This window comes from Artibeus jamaicensis, unplaced genomic scaffold, assembly GCF_021234435.1.
Source record: "Artibeus jamaicensis isolate MK-2021 breed Jamaican fruit bat unplaced genomic scaffold, CSHL_Jam_final scaffold_847, whole genome shotgun sequence".
NCBI lineage: Eukaryota > Metazoa > Chordata > Mammalia > Chiroptera > Phyllostomidae > Artibeus > Artibeus jamaicensis.
In genome coordinates, this window is record NW_026522057.1 from 18,159,470 (window position 1) to 18,178,891 (window position 19,422).

A 19,422-nucleotide genomic window follows, 5' to 3' on the forward strand; every position below is an offset into this window, starting at 1 on the left:
GGAAGGATGGAGTGACAGGGGCTGTTTTAGGCAGCAGGGACAGGGAAGGCTCTCTCAGAAGGCGGCATCTGAACTACTAGGAAAGTTGGTAGAATCTGAGAACGCTGGGTTGGGAAGGCCACAATTTCAGTCCTCTGCCCCCCAGGGTCCCTGCTGGGGGCCCTCCCAGCGCAGCTATGGCACCACACCTGATGGCCAGGTTTCAGCCCCAGTTCTGTCTCCTGGCAGAACCTCGGTAAGTTCTGTTACTTCTCCAAGACCCCGTTCCTCCACTTGGATAACGGGGGTCATGACACACAGCGGGGCTGCTCTGGCCACCCCAGGAGGACCCGTTGGGTGGCCAGTCCCCCACGGATGCCCACTGTAACCCAGCCCTGGGCTGGTGGCGAGGCAGGTACACAGACAGCTGCAGGGTCCCCTAAATTCCAGGATGTGGAATTTAGCACAAGCACTAAGAAGGACGGGACACCCTGAAAAAGGTGGCCTCTGAGTTGAAGCTCAGAATGTCTTCAAGCATAAGCAGGCGTTGTCTGGGAAAACAGGAAGGGCGGGCCTTGGGGACAGCCCCACCACAGGCTCGGGGAGCAGGCACTGTTCTGCTCTCCCTCCTGGACGCAGAGCTGGGGCCAGCGGAGCCTGTGGGCGGTTTGAGCCCCAGAACAGAGCCTGGGGCAGGGGTGGTGAGTGATGGGGCTGAGGAGAGGGCAGAGGGCAGATCTTGGAGGGTCCACCCTGGACCTCATCTGGGGGTGGGGGGCAGGGTGCCATGTGTGGGGGCAGGATGGGGGCTGCAGCAGGCACCAGGGGATGCAGTTGGATCAAGTCCTAGGCAGATCCCTCTGACAGTTGAAAGGTCTGTGAAGACAGCTCTGGAGCCCCTGGGGCCTTCCCTTCCCAGCTCGGGGCCTCCAGGGCCTCCAGCTGCCTGGAGCCCATCTCCCCGGCACGTGCTCTGCCTGGAAATAGCACCCACAGGAGTGAGAGACAAGGACTGGGCCGTGGAGGGTGGGGAGCAGCTGGGTGGGAAAGGCTGGCAGAGGGCACGGGTGGAGGATGGGCGGGGGCGTGCAGGACGGCCAGGGCAGGTAAGCTTGGCCCCCGGGTCTGCGCACTTGGCTGGCTGCACAGGATCTCACGTTGGGGACCTTTCAGCCTTGTCGCCTCCCTTGTCCCTCCCTGACAGCCTGTGTCTGCACCCCCAGGAAGGCTTGTGGAAAAACTTCTGGTCAGAGAATTAGGGGGAGCCCTGTGGTATCCGGGGGATCCTATCTGCTCTGGCCTCCTGAGTGGTGGGCTGAGGAAGAGCCCACAAACTGGGCCTTGACCACCCAGCCAGGCCTGACCTGACCTGAGCAACTCGGGGCACGGAGGCCCCCATTCAGGCCTCGCCCTCTTCGTTCCGAGGTGACAGCCCCCACAGGTCGGGAGCAGAGCCCTCCCACACTGTCTCCTCCTGCTGCCCTGTGGGCACCCACTTCTGGACTTGAAGCACCGCCTCCTCCCACAGCATCTGGGTTTCTGGGGTCGGGGCCAGGGAAGCTGACAACAAGCACTTACTGTGTCTCTTTTCTGCCAGGCGCCCCGTTAGGGCCTTCATGGGTTGCAGTTATTAATCCAGAGGCAGGAGGTACTGCTACTCCCCGCATTTCACAGATAAGGAGACCAGGGCTCAGACAGCTGTGCGACACGCCCAAAGCCAGGGCACGGGCAGCGGCACGGCTGACGTCGGACCCTGCGGCACTGTAGCGCTCTCAGCCCTCGGGCTGTCCTGGGCTCCAGGCTTGCTTCAGACCGGGGCTCTCTGGCATGGCAGAGCCACTGTCCCAGGCCCCACTGTCTTCCAGGGGCAGCCTTTCCCCACCAGCTCTGGGAAGCTCCTCTCTGCCAGGCCTGGCCACTTTCGTCACCTTTCCCTGCCAGCTCCCCTCAGCTGTGCCAGTGGTGGGCACAGCCCCCGAAGCCCCAGCCCCTACTAAGGGGCAGGGGAGGCAGGGCTGCCCCAGATGGAAGCAGCCATGGGAGGCTCTTGTTGGTGCCACTATGAGCACCTGGGCCGGTGTCTCGGCCGAGTGGACACGTTCCCCCTCCCACAGGACACAGGGAGTTCTTCCAACGTTTCCTTCCCCAGTGAGCGAGTGAGGTCCTGCAGGGTGCAGGGCCTGCTGACAAGCTTTTCAGGGCACCATGGCCAGCAAGGAAACGGAGGCTGAGATAAGCCCCACACCATGAAAGGGGCAGAGTCAGGCCCAGAATCCTGACTTCCCTACTGCCCATGCTCCGTCCGTGACAGATACTGGAGAAGGGCCCTCAGGGGTTACTTAGTCCACAGCCTGGGGTGCTGCTGAGCAGCCTTGTCCAAGGTCACACAGCTCATGTGTGGTGATGCATATGGTCTCCCAAGATTTTCCATTGTGAACGCACTGGCATATTGCCACAAATTTTGTTAGTTCCAAGATTAACATCATATCCAAGATTATGGAATGCTTTCTACAAAAAATGTGTTCGATTGAGGCCAGTGCCTCCTACTATGATAGTAGTTAGAAAATCACACACACACACCCCCACAAATAAGGCTCCCCGCCAAGGGCACCCTGGGGCCCGGCCACCCACCCCGTGTGGGTGGGGCTGGGGCCGGAGCAGCACACTCAGCGCAGTGTCTTCCCAGAGACGGCGGACGGGAGAGTGCTTCCTGGCTGCCTCTCTGTCCCTTTCTAACTTCAGCTTAGCTCTGGTCTGGAGCTGGAGAGAAACAGGAGCAAAATGCTGGATGATCTTGGATAAACCTGGCGAGATCTTGGATGAGTGTCTCGACCCCTCTGAGCTTGGCGTTCTCATCTGTAAAATGGGGGAGTAGTGGTGTTGTGGTCGAGGTAGCGTCACCATCAGTCACGATGGAGGCTGAGACCCTGTTCCCAGGAACGGCACTGACAGTGAGGAGGGTGAAGGCGGAGGGCCAGACGAGAGAGGGCACTGGCTGTCGGGCATGAAGCAGGGGTGGCCGTGGAAGTGAAAGTGAGTACTCGGAGCCTGGCAGCAGCATTTCCACTCAAGGGCACTTCCCTCCTGACACTGGGCACCTGTGGAAAAGTCACAGGCTTTGGAGTCTGACGTTCCTGGTTTGAATTTGAGCTCAGCCACTTCCTGTATGAGCCTCGTCCAATACGATACCCTCATCCAGTGTGACAGCCACATGTGACTATTTAAACATAAATTCTCAGTCACACTAGCCACCTCGCATTTGATCACTGGCTCCCACATCGGACAGCACAGCATGGGCCGTCCGTCCCCCATCACAGAATCCTACTGCCTGGTGATCATCAGGTGACCTGAATGTGGGCACAGGGCCTGGACCAGGGCAGCGGGGAACTCGCCGCAGCGCTCAGCCCTCCCTGCCTCGAGGACTCTGGCTGAGCCCCGAGTCCCCACGCTCACCTGGCCAAGGTGGTGCTGTTCCGTGCAGAGCAGGTGAAATGCTGGAGCCAGCTGCTCTGGATGCGGATCTGCTATGGATGCGTCGTGTGGCTGAGTGATGCTGCCCCCTAGAACCTTGATTTCTTCATTTGCAAAATAGTAATTCAAGCTCCTCCAGAATCAGAACACTGCTGCCAGAGTCAAGCAAGTAAATGGTGGAAAGTGCTCTGAAACACGGGGACGGCAGGGACACAGGGACGGCACGGTGAGGTGAGAATAGCCCGCAGTGGCTGACAGGAGGCGGAACCACAACTGCACCTCCACTAGCTGAGGACCCTTAAGTCCACTGAGGAGGCTGCACTAGCCATGTGCCAAACGCCAGGTGTTGGGGGACAGAGAGATGGTGAACAGCAGGCCCGCCCTCCTGGGGCTCTGTCCAGCCCCTACTTTTTCTTCTTCCTCTTCACCCCCCCCCAACAGGAAGCCCTCCTTACCTGAGCTCAGAGGTACCCAGAAGGGTCTCTGCACTGGGGCAGGAACCACCCCAGAGCTTGGGGTCCCTGATAGTGTGACTGGTGTCATTTTTATTGAGCACTTGCTACATGCTGTTATCTAGCAGAGTCCCTTTTGTGCATTTGTAACCTTCACAATCACCCTAAGAGTTTTTATTGCCTCCACTTTATAGACAAAAAAATCGACGTTAACATACCTGAAGTGGCTCATCTAGCGAAACAGAGCAGGAGTCTGAACTCAGAACTTAGTGACTCTAAAGCAGGCACTGAGCCACTGCATTGATTTGTGCTGTCTTCTGGTCTGACACTCTCCAATAAAACGATCACTGTACCAGAACACAGGTTTCCCTTAGGAACCCAGGAACAGGGGAGAGAGGGGAAGTCAGATGGGCCAAGGTGCTCCCTAGAGCCGCCTGGGTTGGGGAACCGTCCTCGTGCACTTGTGCCAGGCCCTGTGTGGGGCTCAGCTACCCCCACACTGTGCTCCAGTGGGAGGAAGGGTCCCCACGGAGCTGTCCAGTGTTGGGACTGGTGAAACTAAGGGGTGGGTCCTGAGCCACAACAGATCTTGTCCCAAACAGGCAGAGACCATCTCCGGCTGGTGACCTCGGAGTTGTAGGCGTGGCTGCAGTCTCAGATGGGATGGGCAGAACAGAGAGACAGCGATAGGGAGACTTAGCAGGTCCTATGACAACAGTCCAGGCCTAACAGACCAGGCTGCTGAAGGCCTGGAAAGGATGGCTGGTGTAACACGAGAAACGCCGGCATACACAGCGCGAGGTTGAAGGGCAAGCTCTGCAGCCAGGTGGCCTAGGTTCAGCTCCCAGCTGTGTTGCTCAGTGGCCATGTTGTTCAAGTGACTTCTGTGGTGTCAGTTGTCATCGACACCAGGGTGCCGGTGACACAAGCTTCCGTAACGCTCTGTCCACTGTCCAGCAGTGCTAAGTGCTTAACAACAGTAACTATTACTTATATTTCTAAAGAATATTAATCTCCCATCCTCGTGAAAAAGACAAAGAAAAAAAAGAGAGAAACACAGCATTTGTGGGTACTTAGACCTCAGTCAGGGCTCGCCCGGGTGCTTTTGGTGCTTGTTTCTCAGGTATGACCCCTGCCTGCAGGTGGCCTGTCCCTCCAGAGCACAGGCCATGTACCACTGTGGCCAGACACGGCCCTGACCTCCACAGCACCTGGCCTGGGACCCAGCACTTAACAGGCCTGCAGAGTCTGGGACTTCAGGGCTGGGACACCTGATGTGCCAGGCGACCTGTGCACGTGTGTATGTTAACAAAAATAGTAACGCACAGGTCTTGCCCTTGAAGGGTCACAGGGGAGCCAGTGGGGAGCTGAAGCCACCCGGTGACAATCTCATCATCTATGCCCCCGACCCCACTCCTGCTGTGACCCGCTGTCTCTCACCCGCAGTCACGTGGGCACGCACAGCCACCCTTTCCCTCGTTCCACCTCGGTTCCCTGGGCTCACGGCAGCTCTAGCCCCGGCCTCTCTGGAAATGCTGGTTTTGGCCTGGAAACTGTGTGGAGCACAGAAGTTTCAACCCTAAATGGAATGAAAAGCCGTTCGGTCCTGTGCCAGCCCCAGGGGCCGCCTTTCCCACCCCCTGCCGGTTCTTATCAGACCCTCGTGATGACAGGTCTATGAAGTCTCCCCTGGAGGGGTCTGTGAGTCCCTGGACAAGGTCACTTGTCCTGACGTGTTTGATCAGCTGCTCTGGCTTGCGCTGGGGGAGCCAGAGCAAGAAGAGCCGGCAGGAGTGGTGTTTGATCAGAGCAGCCGGGGAGCTCCAGCCTGGCTGGCTGCTCTTGGCCTCCTGCTAATCTCTCCTTGGAGGACAAAGAAAGGAGGATGTTCGGATAGGCCAGCCCACAGGTAACCTGGGGAACAGCCTTGCTGGCAGAGGTGAGATGCAGAAGCTGGGCTTTTCACTGAGTGGCTGGGAGGGCACAAGACAGGCACGCTGCTCGGTCCGGGTCGGGCGGCAGCAGCTAAGCAACGTGAGTCGCTGTCTGGGGCCAAGTGTGTGGTGGCAAAGACAGGTGTCTTCATGGACTGGGATCTGTGATCTGGTAGCACCAGGTGCCTGGGCAGAGGACAGACCAGGTGCACAAGAAAAAAACGAACCTGCTTTCTATGCCTCTGTCCTAGACCCTTGCCTCCCAGGGAAACCCAAGTCCTGGGTTATTTCCCAATGGCGGGAGATGGCTCTTGTCTAGGACAAGTTATTTTTTCCTACTCATAGTGCACGCTCACAGAGAGTGAGGTAAGCGATGGAAAGGACAGCTCAAGAGGCAGGGTGGGAAGGCCAGCGTTCCCATTCCCCCCCCCCCCCCGGCTGTGTTGCTGCCTGACCTCCGGTCTTTGCTCAGACATGACCCCTTCGCTGTGGCACCTCAGGGCTCTGAGTCCCTGCTCCAAGCTCCTCTTATCCCCATTCGCTCTGGTCTGGGACAGAGGCTCTGGTCTGCTGCCGTACAGCCCAGAGGTAAACCCTGCCCTGGCCTTGGGCACCCCGGCAGTGCACGCCAGGCCCTCCACCTTAGGACACGCTGGGCTCCCTTCTGTCCTGTCCTTTCTGGAGCATCTCTACTCTGCTAGGCATTGTACAAACGCTAACTCTCCACACAATCACTGTTAGGAGCGACTTGCCCAAGGTCATTGTCTAGTTAGAGCTGGGCTGGGAAGTTCCGAGTCTAGGCCTGAGATAACTGGACCAGGGAGCTGCTCAGCCCATTTCCTACCTCTGCTCAGCTGCTCCTGACCCACAGCAGTGCTCTGCCTCCATACCTGTCCCCTTCACAGCTGGGGCCCAGCTGCGTGCTACCGTTACACCCCGCTGCTTGCGATGCTCTCGGGATTACTGCTGTAGAAAGACAGCTCTGGCCTCTCTCTCCAAAGACACTGCTTAGGCAGAAGGGCCCCAAGTGCTTTGGACAGGAGTCTCTGTCTGCGCTGGCCACACCAGAACTGTCCCAGGAGAAGCCAGCAGAGCGCTTCACCCGCCAGCCCCGGCCACAGGGCTGACCTGAGCTTGGAGGTGGCGGGATCCGGTGCCTCCCGGCCTCACACACTGGTTCTCACTGCAAAAATCATGTGCAGCATAGCTGGGCATCTGCCTCTCTCGTCTCCTCGTTGGCTGCCAGCAATGTGACATTTTCAGCCTTCACCACAAAAGGTTTCTGCTTATTTTATACTTATCTGCTCAGCGCTTTATGCTTTGGGGGCAGTTGAGATTCTAGAGATAAATGAGAAGTACTGGGTGTTATAAAGATCCCTAAGGATTCAGAGAGACTGGAAGAAGAGACACATCAACATGAAGGAACGAATGTTCTCAATGCTGGAAACTGCGGGGAATGACTGACCTGCGTGTGGAGGGCTTTATTAATAAAACTAAAATTTTCAAGACTAAATTCACTAAGTCCAGGCTTTTAATCTGCACTACAGCTCTGTGGGGCAGATACAATAATGTCCCTCGATGACGGACGGGAGTCAGAGGAGGGAGCTCAGAAAGGGTGTCTCACCCAAGGTCACAGTCAGAAGTGGCACAGCTGGGACGTGCCCAGGTGTGACACAAGGCCGGTCTCCAGAACACTGCACCACACTCGCTCTCTGGGAAAGAGGGTTTAGGAAACGAGACTCCATACACAGGGGAGCACCCCCGCACCTGCTAACAAGGCCTGAAGGAAAACAATGGCCCCTAGGACTCCAGGCCTATGAAGCCAGCTTGACAGCTGCCCAGAGCCGAAGAGAAAACACCTATATCATCATCACAGCCCATTTGAAACTCACACGGCATCATGTTTTTCAAAGTACATGTTTTATTTACATGGAATAGTGCAAGGTGAGCACAAATAAGGGTGTGTAATCCAATGTACCCAGCATCCTGTGCTGGTTAGCTGTCCGGACCACGGGTGGTAGTGGGTGGGGCTGGCCCTGGCAGGGGAAACGATAAACATTTCTGTGACTCGGAAGCGGTCTAAATTCAACGAGCCCAGGGGACCCTTCTCTCTCGACACATAATCCCCAAAGCACAGACAGCTCCTCTTCTGCACAGGCTGACTCGCAGGCGTGGCGAGTCTCTGCGTCCTGGCTGTGCGCTGAGCTTCCGGCCCAAGTCCTACCAGCCCCGGTTTTCCATGGCAACATGACAACAATCAGCTGCCCTCCTACTCCTTTCCCCCCATCTCCCAAGTGTCCCTGGGATATACTGGGCCAAGAGAGCAGGGACAAGCTGCTGAGTTTTCTTCGGGAGGACAGATTAAAATGTGCCAGCACCTTCTCCACCACCGTCCACCTTTCTAGCCCCAGTTGAACAGAGACACCACAATGTCAGGTGACTTCTATCCCTTAGTCAGCTCATTGGCCTCAAGCACAGAAGATTTCAAGGCACACCCCTCTGATCTCATCAATATGCCATCAGCCCGTGCTGACCAGACCATTACCTGGCGTGAGAGAGCAGCTATCCAGACCCACCTCATCTCCTCAGTCCTAGGAGCGTTCCTGATTGGATCAGGGGCAGAGGGCAGGGCCCTTGTCTCCCACTCGCCTCTCTGGACCGACTGTGGGAGCTTATTCCTGGGGTGTGCTCCATGGTCAGTAGGCAGGGGAGTCCCGACACTTTCTCAGAGAGGACTGGGATCACTGGGGAACCCAGGATTCGCAACGGGTAGGCCCTGGTCTCAACTTTTCCAAACACAAAGCTTCTGAGACAGAGCAGGTGGACTTTCTGAGATCAGCGAGTGGACACCTGTGTCGCTGCCCCTTTGCTGCCCCTGTGGCCCCAGGTTCTGCTCACATACTTGCTCTTGGGTCATCTACGCGCTGTCTCACTTGCCTGGGTGAGTCCCACTTCTTTGAGTGTTCCCACCATTCCCACCAAACTCGACTCCGGCCGGGAGTCTGCCTGCCTTTCCCTCTTCACCAGCTGCTTCATGAGCTCTGGGAGCCACAGACGCCCCCACACCTCCTCGAAGGCCCCCGGTTCAGCAGGGAGCCCGCAGGGCAGCACCCAAGGCGATGAGGCAACGCGAACACCACTGCCACAAAGTACGTAGGTGATGTGGACTGAGCGCACGGTAACAACGGCAGTTCCAAAGGTCTCCTGGGCAGAAGTGGGGGAAAAGAATAAGATGGCTAAGTAGAGCTAGAAAAAGTTTTTCTACGGTAAAATTCACACTTGGGTGTCTCCAGGGAGTGACACTGGAAAATCAGTGCCATGCAGAGTCTTGCAAAGGTACACTCAGAGCAAAGACTGAGTTCGGGATGGCCTTTCCTCTCCCGAGCAGATGGAGCATGGGGTTCGTGCATCCTGCCGTGTGGGCCTCGAGGGAGTCTGCCAGCAGTACATCCAACTTCCGCGCCTGCGCCCAGCACGGTGACCTCTGCTCTGGGGATTCTGGAGGAAGCTCGTGTCCTGTCCCAGGCCGGGCCCGTCAGACACTGGGAAAGGGTTTCTCAGTGTGTCTAAGGACCTGGAACTTGGCTTTAAATCACATAGCTTCCTTTATTCAGAAGACTTTTTAAAAAGAAACATCGCTTTCTCTTCTGGCCTCAGCAACGACTGTTTCATGTGTCTGTGTCTTGGCTGGAAGAGGTGGTGACGGCGCTGCAGTTCCCAGCCACTGAGCAGCTGCTGTCTCGTCCGCGGGAGGCTCAGGCCAGTCCACTCCCCTCCGGTGGGCTTTATCTGGGTCAAGGGGAGAGTCAGTGCTGCGGTGCCTCGCAGATCAAGAGCTCTCCGGGTCTGAGAGCTCACAGAACTGGAAACCTTAGGGAGAGAGACGGCTTGGCCGAAGCAGTGAGGGCTTCCAGTAGCGGCAAAGTCTTAAAGGTTTGAGCACCATCTTCTGGTCAGGTTTTGGCTTTTGAGGCTGACTTACCTTTGAAAACTTCATTTACTTCAAAAATAAAGATCCCTGGGCTGACAAGCTCAAGCGATTTGCATATTAAAACGAGGGCACTCTAGAGGTAGGGGCCTCGTGGGTGAGTGGGCCCAGGCTGGACCCGCTGCCTGCACGCAGCCCGCTGGGCAGCCCGGGAACACGCTGGACAGTGGTGAGGACCCGCCTTCTGCCTTTCCAGCAGTGCCAGGAACAGTCCCTGCCATGACCCAGAATCGACCTTTTACCCCTGCTTGCCCCCGGTGATGTGACATGTGCTTGGAAAGAAGGGCTGGGCTAGGCTCTGGCCAGCTACAGCGGGAGCGCTGGTGTCAACATGGGCACCACCCTCCGCAGGGGTCAGGCCCGCTGTGGCCGGGTGCCCTGCCTGAGCGTACGCGCTGCACAAGCAGACTCCCACCTTCTGGCGTGGAGGAGACGAAGATAAATGCTAGTCATTCCCTCCGAACGGTGGGAACCTACATCCATCTAATTGCACTTCATAATGGATTCCACAAACCATTAATTATCAGATTATATGTTAGGAACTGAAGATAAAAGGGCTTTGTGAAATTCAGACTCCAAAGGATCACTGACCTGCGGCAGCAGTGGCAGCCAGGAAGAGCGCAGACAGCAGGCCCCTCGCACAGCACGGAAGACGGTGGCAGGAGGCAGAGCCAAGGGCGGTCACAGGCACCACTCCACCTGGCGCTAGCTCCTCGGCTCCTTACCTGCACCGGCGGGAGGAGCAAGGCCTCCAGGTCGGGCAGGAGTTGCAGGGGTTGAGTGGGAAGTGGGTGAGGACAGTGTGGAAAGGCCCCAGGAACTGGCCTTCAGGCACAGAACACTGTGAAGAACATCCCAGATGGCCTCGGAGAGGATGTGCCCAGCAGGAACGCTCCGATTAGGTGGGACTCCCCAGGTAAACGAGCATCCCTGCGGTGACATGCTGCTACCTGTCCCATTACCGCCACAACAGGGGCTGGGCAGCCCATGCTGGGAGGGTGCGAGGAGTGAGGAAAGGGCCTAGTGTGCTCAAGACCGGGGGGGGGGGCGGTCCCTGGATAGCCTGTGGGTGCTTTTCCTTCAATTTTAAGAGGCACTGACATGCAGCCCTACTGTGTGGGCCACAGCCCCAGGCCCACATCTTCGGTTCTGCACAGATGGCTGCTGGCACACTGCACCTCACTGGTGACCCACAGCTCTTCCAGACTCTGTTTCAGAAGCTGTCCTCCACTTACACATGACAGTGTCACAGAGGCCACGGCAGGCCTGCGAGGAGGTCGGCCTGCCTGCTACGGAGAGCAGCTGAGTCAGCACCGATGACTCAGACACTGGGGGTTCCATGAGGACAAGTGTACGTCTTCCGTCTGTTTAACAAGTGAGACTAGTTTGGTTGCTGGTAGGCTAAGATGCTCACCATCCAGGACAGCCAGGGGTAGAGGGCAAAGGGCAAGCCATGGAGCTTTCTCTCTGCTGCAAAGGCAGGACCCGTCACTGGATAAGCAGCCACTCACTTGGCCTCCCCGCAGATCAGGGTCACAGTGCCGTCCAGCAGATCCTCCACGGTCACCGCCACAAGCTCCGAGCTGGCCTGCGATGTCTGGGAATCTGGCAGCGCCACAAACACCTGTGAGCCAGCAAGCTGGGTCTCTTCCAAAGTGATCACCTGCTCAGTTGCAGCCACCGGTGGCTCTGGGGTTTGGATCACCTGAAAGGGAAAGAGCATGAGGCTGCTCCGGGCAGTGTCCACAGTCAGCTCCCCAGAATTTACCTGGCTTTCATCTCCTGCTGTAATGATGATATTTATGTGTCCACCTGAGGAGAGCAATTACATGTGCCTAATGGGAAGAGGCAGATCCAACACACCGGTGATGCAAAAGAGAAGGCAGGCAAGCAATCTAAATAGCTGAGCCACACCGCTGTAATTTGGCACAGCATGCCACCTCCGGGTACCCGGACTCTGTGATTACCTGCCAGTGAACGCCCGTCTCTCACACCGGCCTTCCTGGCTCGGGCACCGCACTGCAGAGGCAGGGCCGAGTGAAGGGAGTGCTACTGCAGGCGGTCGGCTGCACGCTAGAGCCACGGAAACTGGAAGCCCTGACTTGCCAAAAGTCGTGTGCCTGGACCTCAATCAGGTTAAAAGCCTTCTTTGGTGGCTATGTGGGTACAGAGTGAAGGTTACAGGAGGGAGGAGACAAAATATGACTTCTGTCAACCTGCTTACTGGTCTCACGGGGTGGGTAAGGCTGCTCCCTCCTCTCCTCCGCGGGCCACACAGGCCCCTTCCAAATCTGCTGTTAAAGGGGACCTTCTCCTTTCAGGGAGAACTGGTCTGTGCTTAAGTACCCCCAGCTCCTGCCTGACCCCCCAAGTGATGTTTTTGCACCGTGGAGCTCAGGACAGCTGGATGACCCCTGATATTTCCAGACCAGAGTGCTTGCAGGGGGCAGGCACAGGCCCCCCTATTCTTGCAAACTGGCCAGGAATAGGCAGCAGCGGGGAAGCCGAGCTCAGCCACATCTCTGCACTGGGAGTCGAGAGACCGGCTGTGATGTTCAATCAAAAATCACCCAGGAGTGTACTTTTCAAAGTGTGTTTTCCTTCTCTTTTACCAATGGAATCTTTCTCTCCCCCAAAGGACATGGTACCAAGAATCCTAACAGAGAAAAAGCTGACAGCAGAGCTCCTGGTCCATGTGGCAGGCGCAGCATCCAGAAGCCTGCCCGCCCGCCTTGCCCTCTGCTCCCTGAGGCCGAGGCACACAGTTCAGAAGTGACCGCTCCAGGAGGCTAGATGGGGTCAGAGTCAGTCTGCGTCCTTCTCCAGTCCACCCACAAATGACTGCCACCGGGCTTCTCCTCTTCCGCCCACTCTCTCGGGAGAAGACAGGAAGAAAGGAGGAGCAGGACACGGAGAGGGCTGGAGCAAGCTCAGCTTTGAGACATCAGGAGAGGTAGCTCTCCCTGGGAACCACGAGGCCCCACATGTCCACAGGTGTCCTGTGCCCAGCCCAGAGGAGCTGCCAGGGCATCAGCTGAAGGTGTGAGCAACGAGGAGCTCAGGGACCCATCCCCGAGGTTTCCCGCAACTCTTGCTAGACCCCACAGTGCGTCACGGGGGGGACGTGCGTGAATGGGGAGAGAAGCCAAGACGGTTCTGCTTTTGGAAATTCTGGTTCGGGCTCCCACTGCTTAGAGGACATTCCTTATGTGGCCACCAGGACACTAGAACTTTCTCTTCTGTCTGGGAAGAGGCCCTGAGAGACTTGCGCACAGGTCTGCCTGTGATGAATGTATTGCTTACAGGACCCTTGGAGAGCCCCAGAGAGCAAGGCCGGTGTTGTGAGAGGGACACCTGGAGAAGCCTTAGGAACCATGTCGGCAGCCTCCTGTCCGAGGGCCCCAGACTCACCTGCACCACCTGCGAGGTTGCTGCTTGGGTTTCGGGCCCCATCACCTTTGGGTGTTCGGATTCCAAGTGACCCTCCAGCTGGGCCTGGGAGGTGAAGAGCTCCCCGCAGAGCTCGCAGGGGAAGGTGCTCTCCGACTGCTTGAAGTGCTCCGTGGTGACGTGGTGCTGCAGGGCTCCGGGGAAGCGGAAAGTGGCCGCACAGTACAAGCACCTGAATGGCTGTGACCCTGGAGGAGGGAGACAGAAGGGGTGGGCTGTGGGTGAGAAGCTGAAAGGGACAAGAGCAGGGGGAGGGGCAGATCAAGGGCAGATCCAGGTTCTGTGGGACCGAAGCTCCCCTGAGCCGTAGCTTCAGCAGCACCGGATGCAGGCTCAACCTGCCTTTCCTGAAGCCCACCGTCCACTCGACTGCATGCAATGATGCTGATGACACCACGTTTCATAACTCCAGGCAGCAAATTTTAACGACTCTGGAGTGGCTTCGGGGCCATCTTAGGACTGCTGCGGGTGAGGTGGCGGCCAGTCACAACTGTTCGTGACCGTGCTCGGAGCACGTGGAAACCTGACGAAAGCCGGCAGCAACCCCACAGAACGCGTCTCTGGGGCTTGGAAGAAAACCCCTAAGACAGGGTGGGGGTGCGGGGGTGCACAGCTGTAACTGACAGGCACCCAGAGATTTAGAAGAGAGGAGGCCAGAGGTGAGTGTTCAGAATGTTTGGACACCCCAGAGCAGGAATCAAAAGTGCACCAGTTTCGCACGGTGCTCCGCAGACCACGGCCAGAGGCTGCACTGCGTTCTCCATCTGCACCCAGCACTCTCAGTGGCGGAGTGTAACACCATGGGCAAAACACGCACGTCAACAATCTGAACTGAAAGTGACTCTGAGAAGCTGGATCGTTGTCTTAATTCACTTCTTGTTTTCCTTTCTATGTATGCACACAAGGGTACATGAAAATCCATGTCAAAACAGGCCCAAAACAGCACTCGGAATAGCCTATAAACTCTCAGTGACAAGGAAGCACAGTTTCACTGGTTCATTAAAAAGGGTGTGTCTCATCACCGGCCCTTTGGATTTGATGAGACACAGCAGTGACAATGACAATCATGGAGAACACGGGACGCTCCCTGGTGTCAGGCCGCTGTGTATTTTCTGTCTGCTAACATGCTCAATTCTTTCGGTTACAGGGTGAGGTGGGAATGACAGCTGTCCCCTTTTACAGACAAGGAAACTGAGGCATGGGTAGCTACTAAGATGGGCTGCACAGCTGTGGACAGTGGAGGGGAGAGTCACTACTGGGCACTGCAGCTCGACAGCATCCCCAGGGGCACTGACCTGAATGCTGGCACTTGATGTGAACTTGAAGCAAAGCTGGCGTGGGGAAGAGCTCCTTACACTGGTCACACTCATGGAACTTCATGTCTGTGGAGCACATGAGGGAAGAGGCGGTGGGAAAACAAAAGGACGGCTCTCCGAGGCTGCACAGTACCGGGGCCGGGGCGGGGTGGTGGCTAACACCGAGCAGCATCTACCAAGTGCCAGGACCTGCGCCTACAATGCATTAGTGCGCTCTAGTGGTAAAGGCTGCAGGTCTGGGGGTGCAAACGGGGGTGCTGTGAGGATTACAGGACGAAGCACATGTGGAGTTCTCAGCACTGGGCCCTGCGTTTAGGAAACTCCTCCTTACTGCTGGCTGTGGCGATTACCCCCAGATTTGCCTGCCAGGTAGGGATTAACAACAGAGGAGGGGAACAGGCTCAGGGAAGTCACCTGTCAAGGTCATGCAGCTGTCAGGCCGCAGTCAGGGTTTCCACCCGGAACCTGTCTGCCACCTAAGCCGCCCCCTTCTAAATGCTGTGGCCAATCGTCACTCGGGGGGCTGGCAGGAGCTTGCCCTGCCTAGGTGCCTGGGTTTGAGAGTCACTCAAGCTACTGTCACTGGTGGCCCAGGGAGCCCCCTTCAGGTGTGCTGGGTCAGAACAAAGGCCATTGCGTTCTAGCACTAGATGCTGGGATTCTGGGTCAGGACCCAGGAAGCCAGGTCACGGGCTTGTGCTCCCTGCCCCTGGCTCCCAGCGCACCTGCATGTTCTGTTTTGATGTGCTTCTTGTGTTCCACGGTGTTGGGAAAGGTTTTGTCACACGAGCTGCACTGAAGTGACGAGAACTTAGAAGATCGATGATTCTGAGCGGCAAACACATCAGGGTGGTGGGTCCGATTGTGGTACCACAAACCGGACAATTGCTGCAGGAGATTGGGCAAAGTGTTAGGGTTTAGAATGTTCTGGCAAGCTGGGGAGCTCACAAAGCCCTCATGAGAGAGAGGGAAATATTCTCAGGCAAGTTCGCAGGTCCAGAGTCACACTCTCACCCATCACACTGAGTGCTGACATGACAGAGCCTAGTGTCAGCAGGACAGGTCACCTGCCTGTTTCCCAAGAGGCCACTACGGGACAGGGCTCAGCAGAGAAACCAGCCCGAGAGGGAGGGGTTACAACTTCCCGGGGGGTGGAGGCTAAGGCACAGAGGGGTAAAATGACTGGTCCAGGGTCACATGATTAGTGACCAGCAGGAGCAGGATTCAAATGCTGGTGCCTGCTCTTCACCACCGAGCTGTGTCTCAGTGCTTCCCAGAGGCCCAGGGTGTGGTGGGGCACATACTGTCCCTACTCCATAGGCAAGTGTCCCCCTCCCTCCCGGGCTCAGAGAAGCACCAGGACACTGCCTACGGTTCCCTGGTTTCCCAGAGACGAGCCCAGGGATTACTCAGCTCTGGAATGTTGCAGCACAAGGCTTGATACAAGGTTAACTCTCAACTTTTGTTGAAATGAAATCAGCCATCGTGTTTCACTCTCTAACCCAAATCCTACAGATATCAGCAAGAACCAGTCTGTTCTCTGTGGTCTCAGAGTCTCTCGAAGATGCCTTTTATTCTTAGTCCTATATGGGGCTTCATTTAAATTACATACCAAATTCTAAGGTAAAAAAGCAGAGCCCTCCCCTGGGAGTTAAAAAAAGTAACTGTGCTAAAGAAGAGAATTCCAGGCAGTGTTACTACACACCCTACTGTCTTTCTCATGTCCCTGGACACATGGGTCAGCAGGTTCTGAAGAATGTGAGTTCCCCCCAGGGAAGCAGCTCTCAGTTCAGAGGTGTGAGGACTGCCCCAATCAGAGCCCCCCACCGCGTCCCCCCCACTGCAACCAGACCCCCTCAGGGAGTCTGAACCATGACAAGCTGCACCTTCATGAGAGTCAGCCACGCTGTCATCTCTGCAGACGACAGGCGCCCCACGAGCCACAAAATGGAAAGGCCAAAGGGAGTGTCGTTCGGGGGCAGGGCAAGAGCTCCCAGGGGAACGTGAGGTCACCTGGTAGGCCTTGTTGCAGATCCCGCAGCTGAAGGGCTTCCCGCCGACGTGGGTCACCATGTGCCGCTCCAGCATGGAAGGGGCGCTGAAGATCTTCCCACACGTGGGGCAGGGGTGGTACTCCTTGGAGTGCACCTCGTGGATGTGCTTGCGGTGATCCTGCAGCGTGGGGAAGCTCATCCTGCACTTCTTGCAGTCGTAGGGATCTTCTATGTCTGGTTCCGCCAGAGGAAGGGGGCGGAGGAAAAAACAGGCAGCCGTCAGCCACGACATGTGGGAGGCTGTGCACGGCTCCAGACGCAGGGCTCTGTTCAGAGGTCATGCAAGGTCACAGACTCCAAGGACCAGAGGTCAGTACAGCAATCACCTGACTACCTCCATCCTCATCACAGGAGGTTGGGTTCCTCCGAGGCTTCTGGACTAACCACCGGTGCTCATCGAATGGTTCACCTCAATTCCTCATTGTACCTCTTACAAGTTAAATTTCATCCTGCGGCTTTCCAGGGTGTACTGCTCCTGCTCTTCCCCTGCTTGCAGGGGCAGTTCTGTTGTCTAACTCTACAAAGATTTCCAACACGCTCCCCAGCACATCACTGTTTCCTTTGCTGCCGGTCGCACGAACGACAGGAGGAACACTCCCTTGCTCCCCACTTCAGACTTAAACACACTCTCGTGGGTAAAGTTTAATGAGCACCACGTGAAAGGCACGTTCTCAGTGCCTCACACACGAGCCCACTCAATCCTTTCAATAACCCTGTGGGTACGCTCTATTATCGGTCTTATTCTGTAGACGAGGAGAGTCAAGGCTCAGAGAGGTGGCCAGGGGCACCAGGGGGAGGTGGCTGAAGGCGGTAACAAGCCCAGCCTTCATTCCCAAGGCCATGCTCCGAACTATATTGCTTAATTAGACATGCTGACTCTTTGGTGGCATCTCCAAAATAAGAACCAGTGGGATGAAGAATGCATTTGCCATCCCTATGGCAGGAAACTTCAGTCTTTTTCTGAAAACAACAGAAAATGAAGTGTTTTGATAATAGAACCCTTTGCCCACAAGGAAGGAGCTGCCCACGAGCCAGTCTTCCACGCGCACCGGCTCAGACCGACGCGGAAACTCTGACGTGCGGCGGTACCATTAACTGCTTCCCTGTGGACACGCACCCTTGAGATCTCGGTTCTGCTCTGTCTCTCAAGACACTCTGAAGCAGTTCTCCACAAGCAGCGATGAGGTCCCGAGAAACAGGTAAGGAACAAAGAGAGGGTCCTGGGTGCCGGGCCTGCTGCCCCTGACGGCCTCTACGGCACGACAAAGCGTTTCGGTCCCCGCCCCCCCCCCGCCCCCCCGCTCCTGCCTCCTGCGTCATGCTACTGGGAAAAGAAGACTGAAGCATGACATCACTTAGAAAGGGTGAGGGCTGGAGAGCATCCTGCTAAGTGAAATGAGCCAGGCGGTGAAAGACAAGTACCATACAACCTCACCTCTAAGTGGAACCCAATCAACAAAACAAACAAGTGAGCAAAAAGGAACCAGAGAATGGAAACAAAGAACAAACTGACAGTGACCAGAGGGCAGTGGGGTGCGGGTATGTAAGCAGGATAACAGGAAAGAAGGGGGGAAGTCAAGGAACATGTGTAAAGGACCCATGGACAAGGACAACAGGGTGGGTATTGAATGTGGGGGGTGTGGCAGGGGAGAGCAATGGGGGAAATGGGGACAACTGTAACTGAACAACAATAATAAAAAAAGAAAAGGTTGACAGGGCATCAAACTTGTGGGGCTGGACCCAAGCCAATCTCACTCATCTGGAAGTCTACTGTAACCGAATGCTTTGCACAGGCTTGCAAACTCTTTGGGGGGTCGTGCGCTTTATATTCCTCCTGTATCACTCAATTTCCAGCCATGGGCTGGGCACACAGGAGCTCTGGCAAAGTCCTTTGCTGGCTGGCTGATGACAGTCTTGACTGCGCGGACATAAAACCCAGGCTCATGAGGTGCCGTGTTTGCGGACGGCTAGAAACTGGTGTGGGGGGATCAAGGGCAGGGATGGGAGAAGGGAAGGTGGGTGTGCAAGGGGCACGGTGCACAACAAACAGGCTTTGATGGTGACAGCAGCAGCCCTGAAAGGGTTGCTCTTGTCACCAGGACTCCTTTCTGGCACCCACTGAGCACTTTTGTGTGTTAGGACTGGAGTTTCATGCTTTAAACGTGATAGCTCACTTCATTCTCAGGACAATTTAAGGTGCTAGCGTCATTATTTTCTTTAGTTTACAGGAAGGGCCCAAGAGACTTAGAAAGGTAAAGGAATTTGTTTAAGGTCTTAAGGAAGTGAACAGCAGGGTCAAGATTCCAGTCCAGTCCAGGTGATTTCAGGGACCATGCTCTCAACCCCCTCGTTGAGCTGTGCCCTTGACACACCTGCCGCAGCGACAGCAGGCAGTGTGATGCGGCTGCCAAGGGCCACACGGCGACTTCCTGATGCTGTAACAGGAATCACAGTCCCCCTGCCTTCCTGTGCGTGTATTCAATATAAGTGTGTTTTGTCGGTATCGGTTCTAGCGGAAGGGGAGAAAGATGGAGGCCGACCCCACCAACTGAGTGACTACCATGGCATTTGAAAGAGAACGTTGGCAGGAGGCTTTTAAGCAAGCGTGACCAGGGACCACTCATGAGGGTGCACGTGCACTCAAAGGGTGCCAGTTGCTCCTATGGGGAAAGGTGGGCATGACTGCGAGATGAGAGTGGGAAGGAGGGTGGGGGTAGGATCCAGACTCTCAGCGGACTAACTCGAACATCCCGATGCTCTGCCAGCCTGTCTGTTACA

General features: G+C 56.3%; 1 protein-coding gene across 6 annotated transcripts in view; it reads right to left on the bottom strand.

The window, feature by feature from the left end:
* Positions 1–2,734: 2,734 nt before the first annotated feature.
* ZBTB40 (zinc finger and BTB domain containing 40) overlaps positions 2,735–19,422 on the bottom strand; it is a 73,544-nt gene continuing 56,856 nt past the window's right edge. For 3 of the 6 annotated variants that reach the window (XM_053660320.1, XM_053660321.1, XM_053660319.1), the window contains 6 exons: positions 16,604–16,818; positions 15,316–15,478; positions 14,570–14,656; positions 13,236–13,462; positions 11,336–11,529; positions 7,738–11,188 (listed from right to left, as the gene is read on the bottom strand). In XM_053660320.1, coding sequence (XP_053516295.1) covers positions 11,146–11,188; positions 11,336–11,529; positions 13,236–13,462; positions 14,570–14,656; positions 15,316–15,478; positions 16,604–16,818 — 929 coding nt within the window. In that variant the 3' untranslated portion in view covers positions 7,738–11,145. Of the gene's footprint in view, positions 3,078–7,737; positions 11,530–13,235; positions 13,463–14,569; positions 14,657–15,315; positions 15,479–16,603; positions 16,819–19,422 lie in introns of those variants that run through there. The other 3 variants (XR_008390670.1, XR_008390669.1, XM_053660322.1) reach the window with 3 other exon arrangements.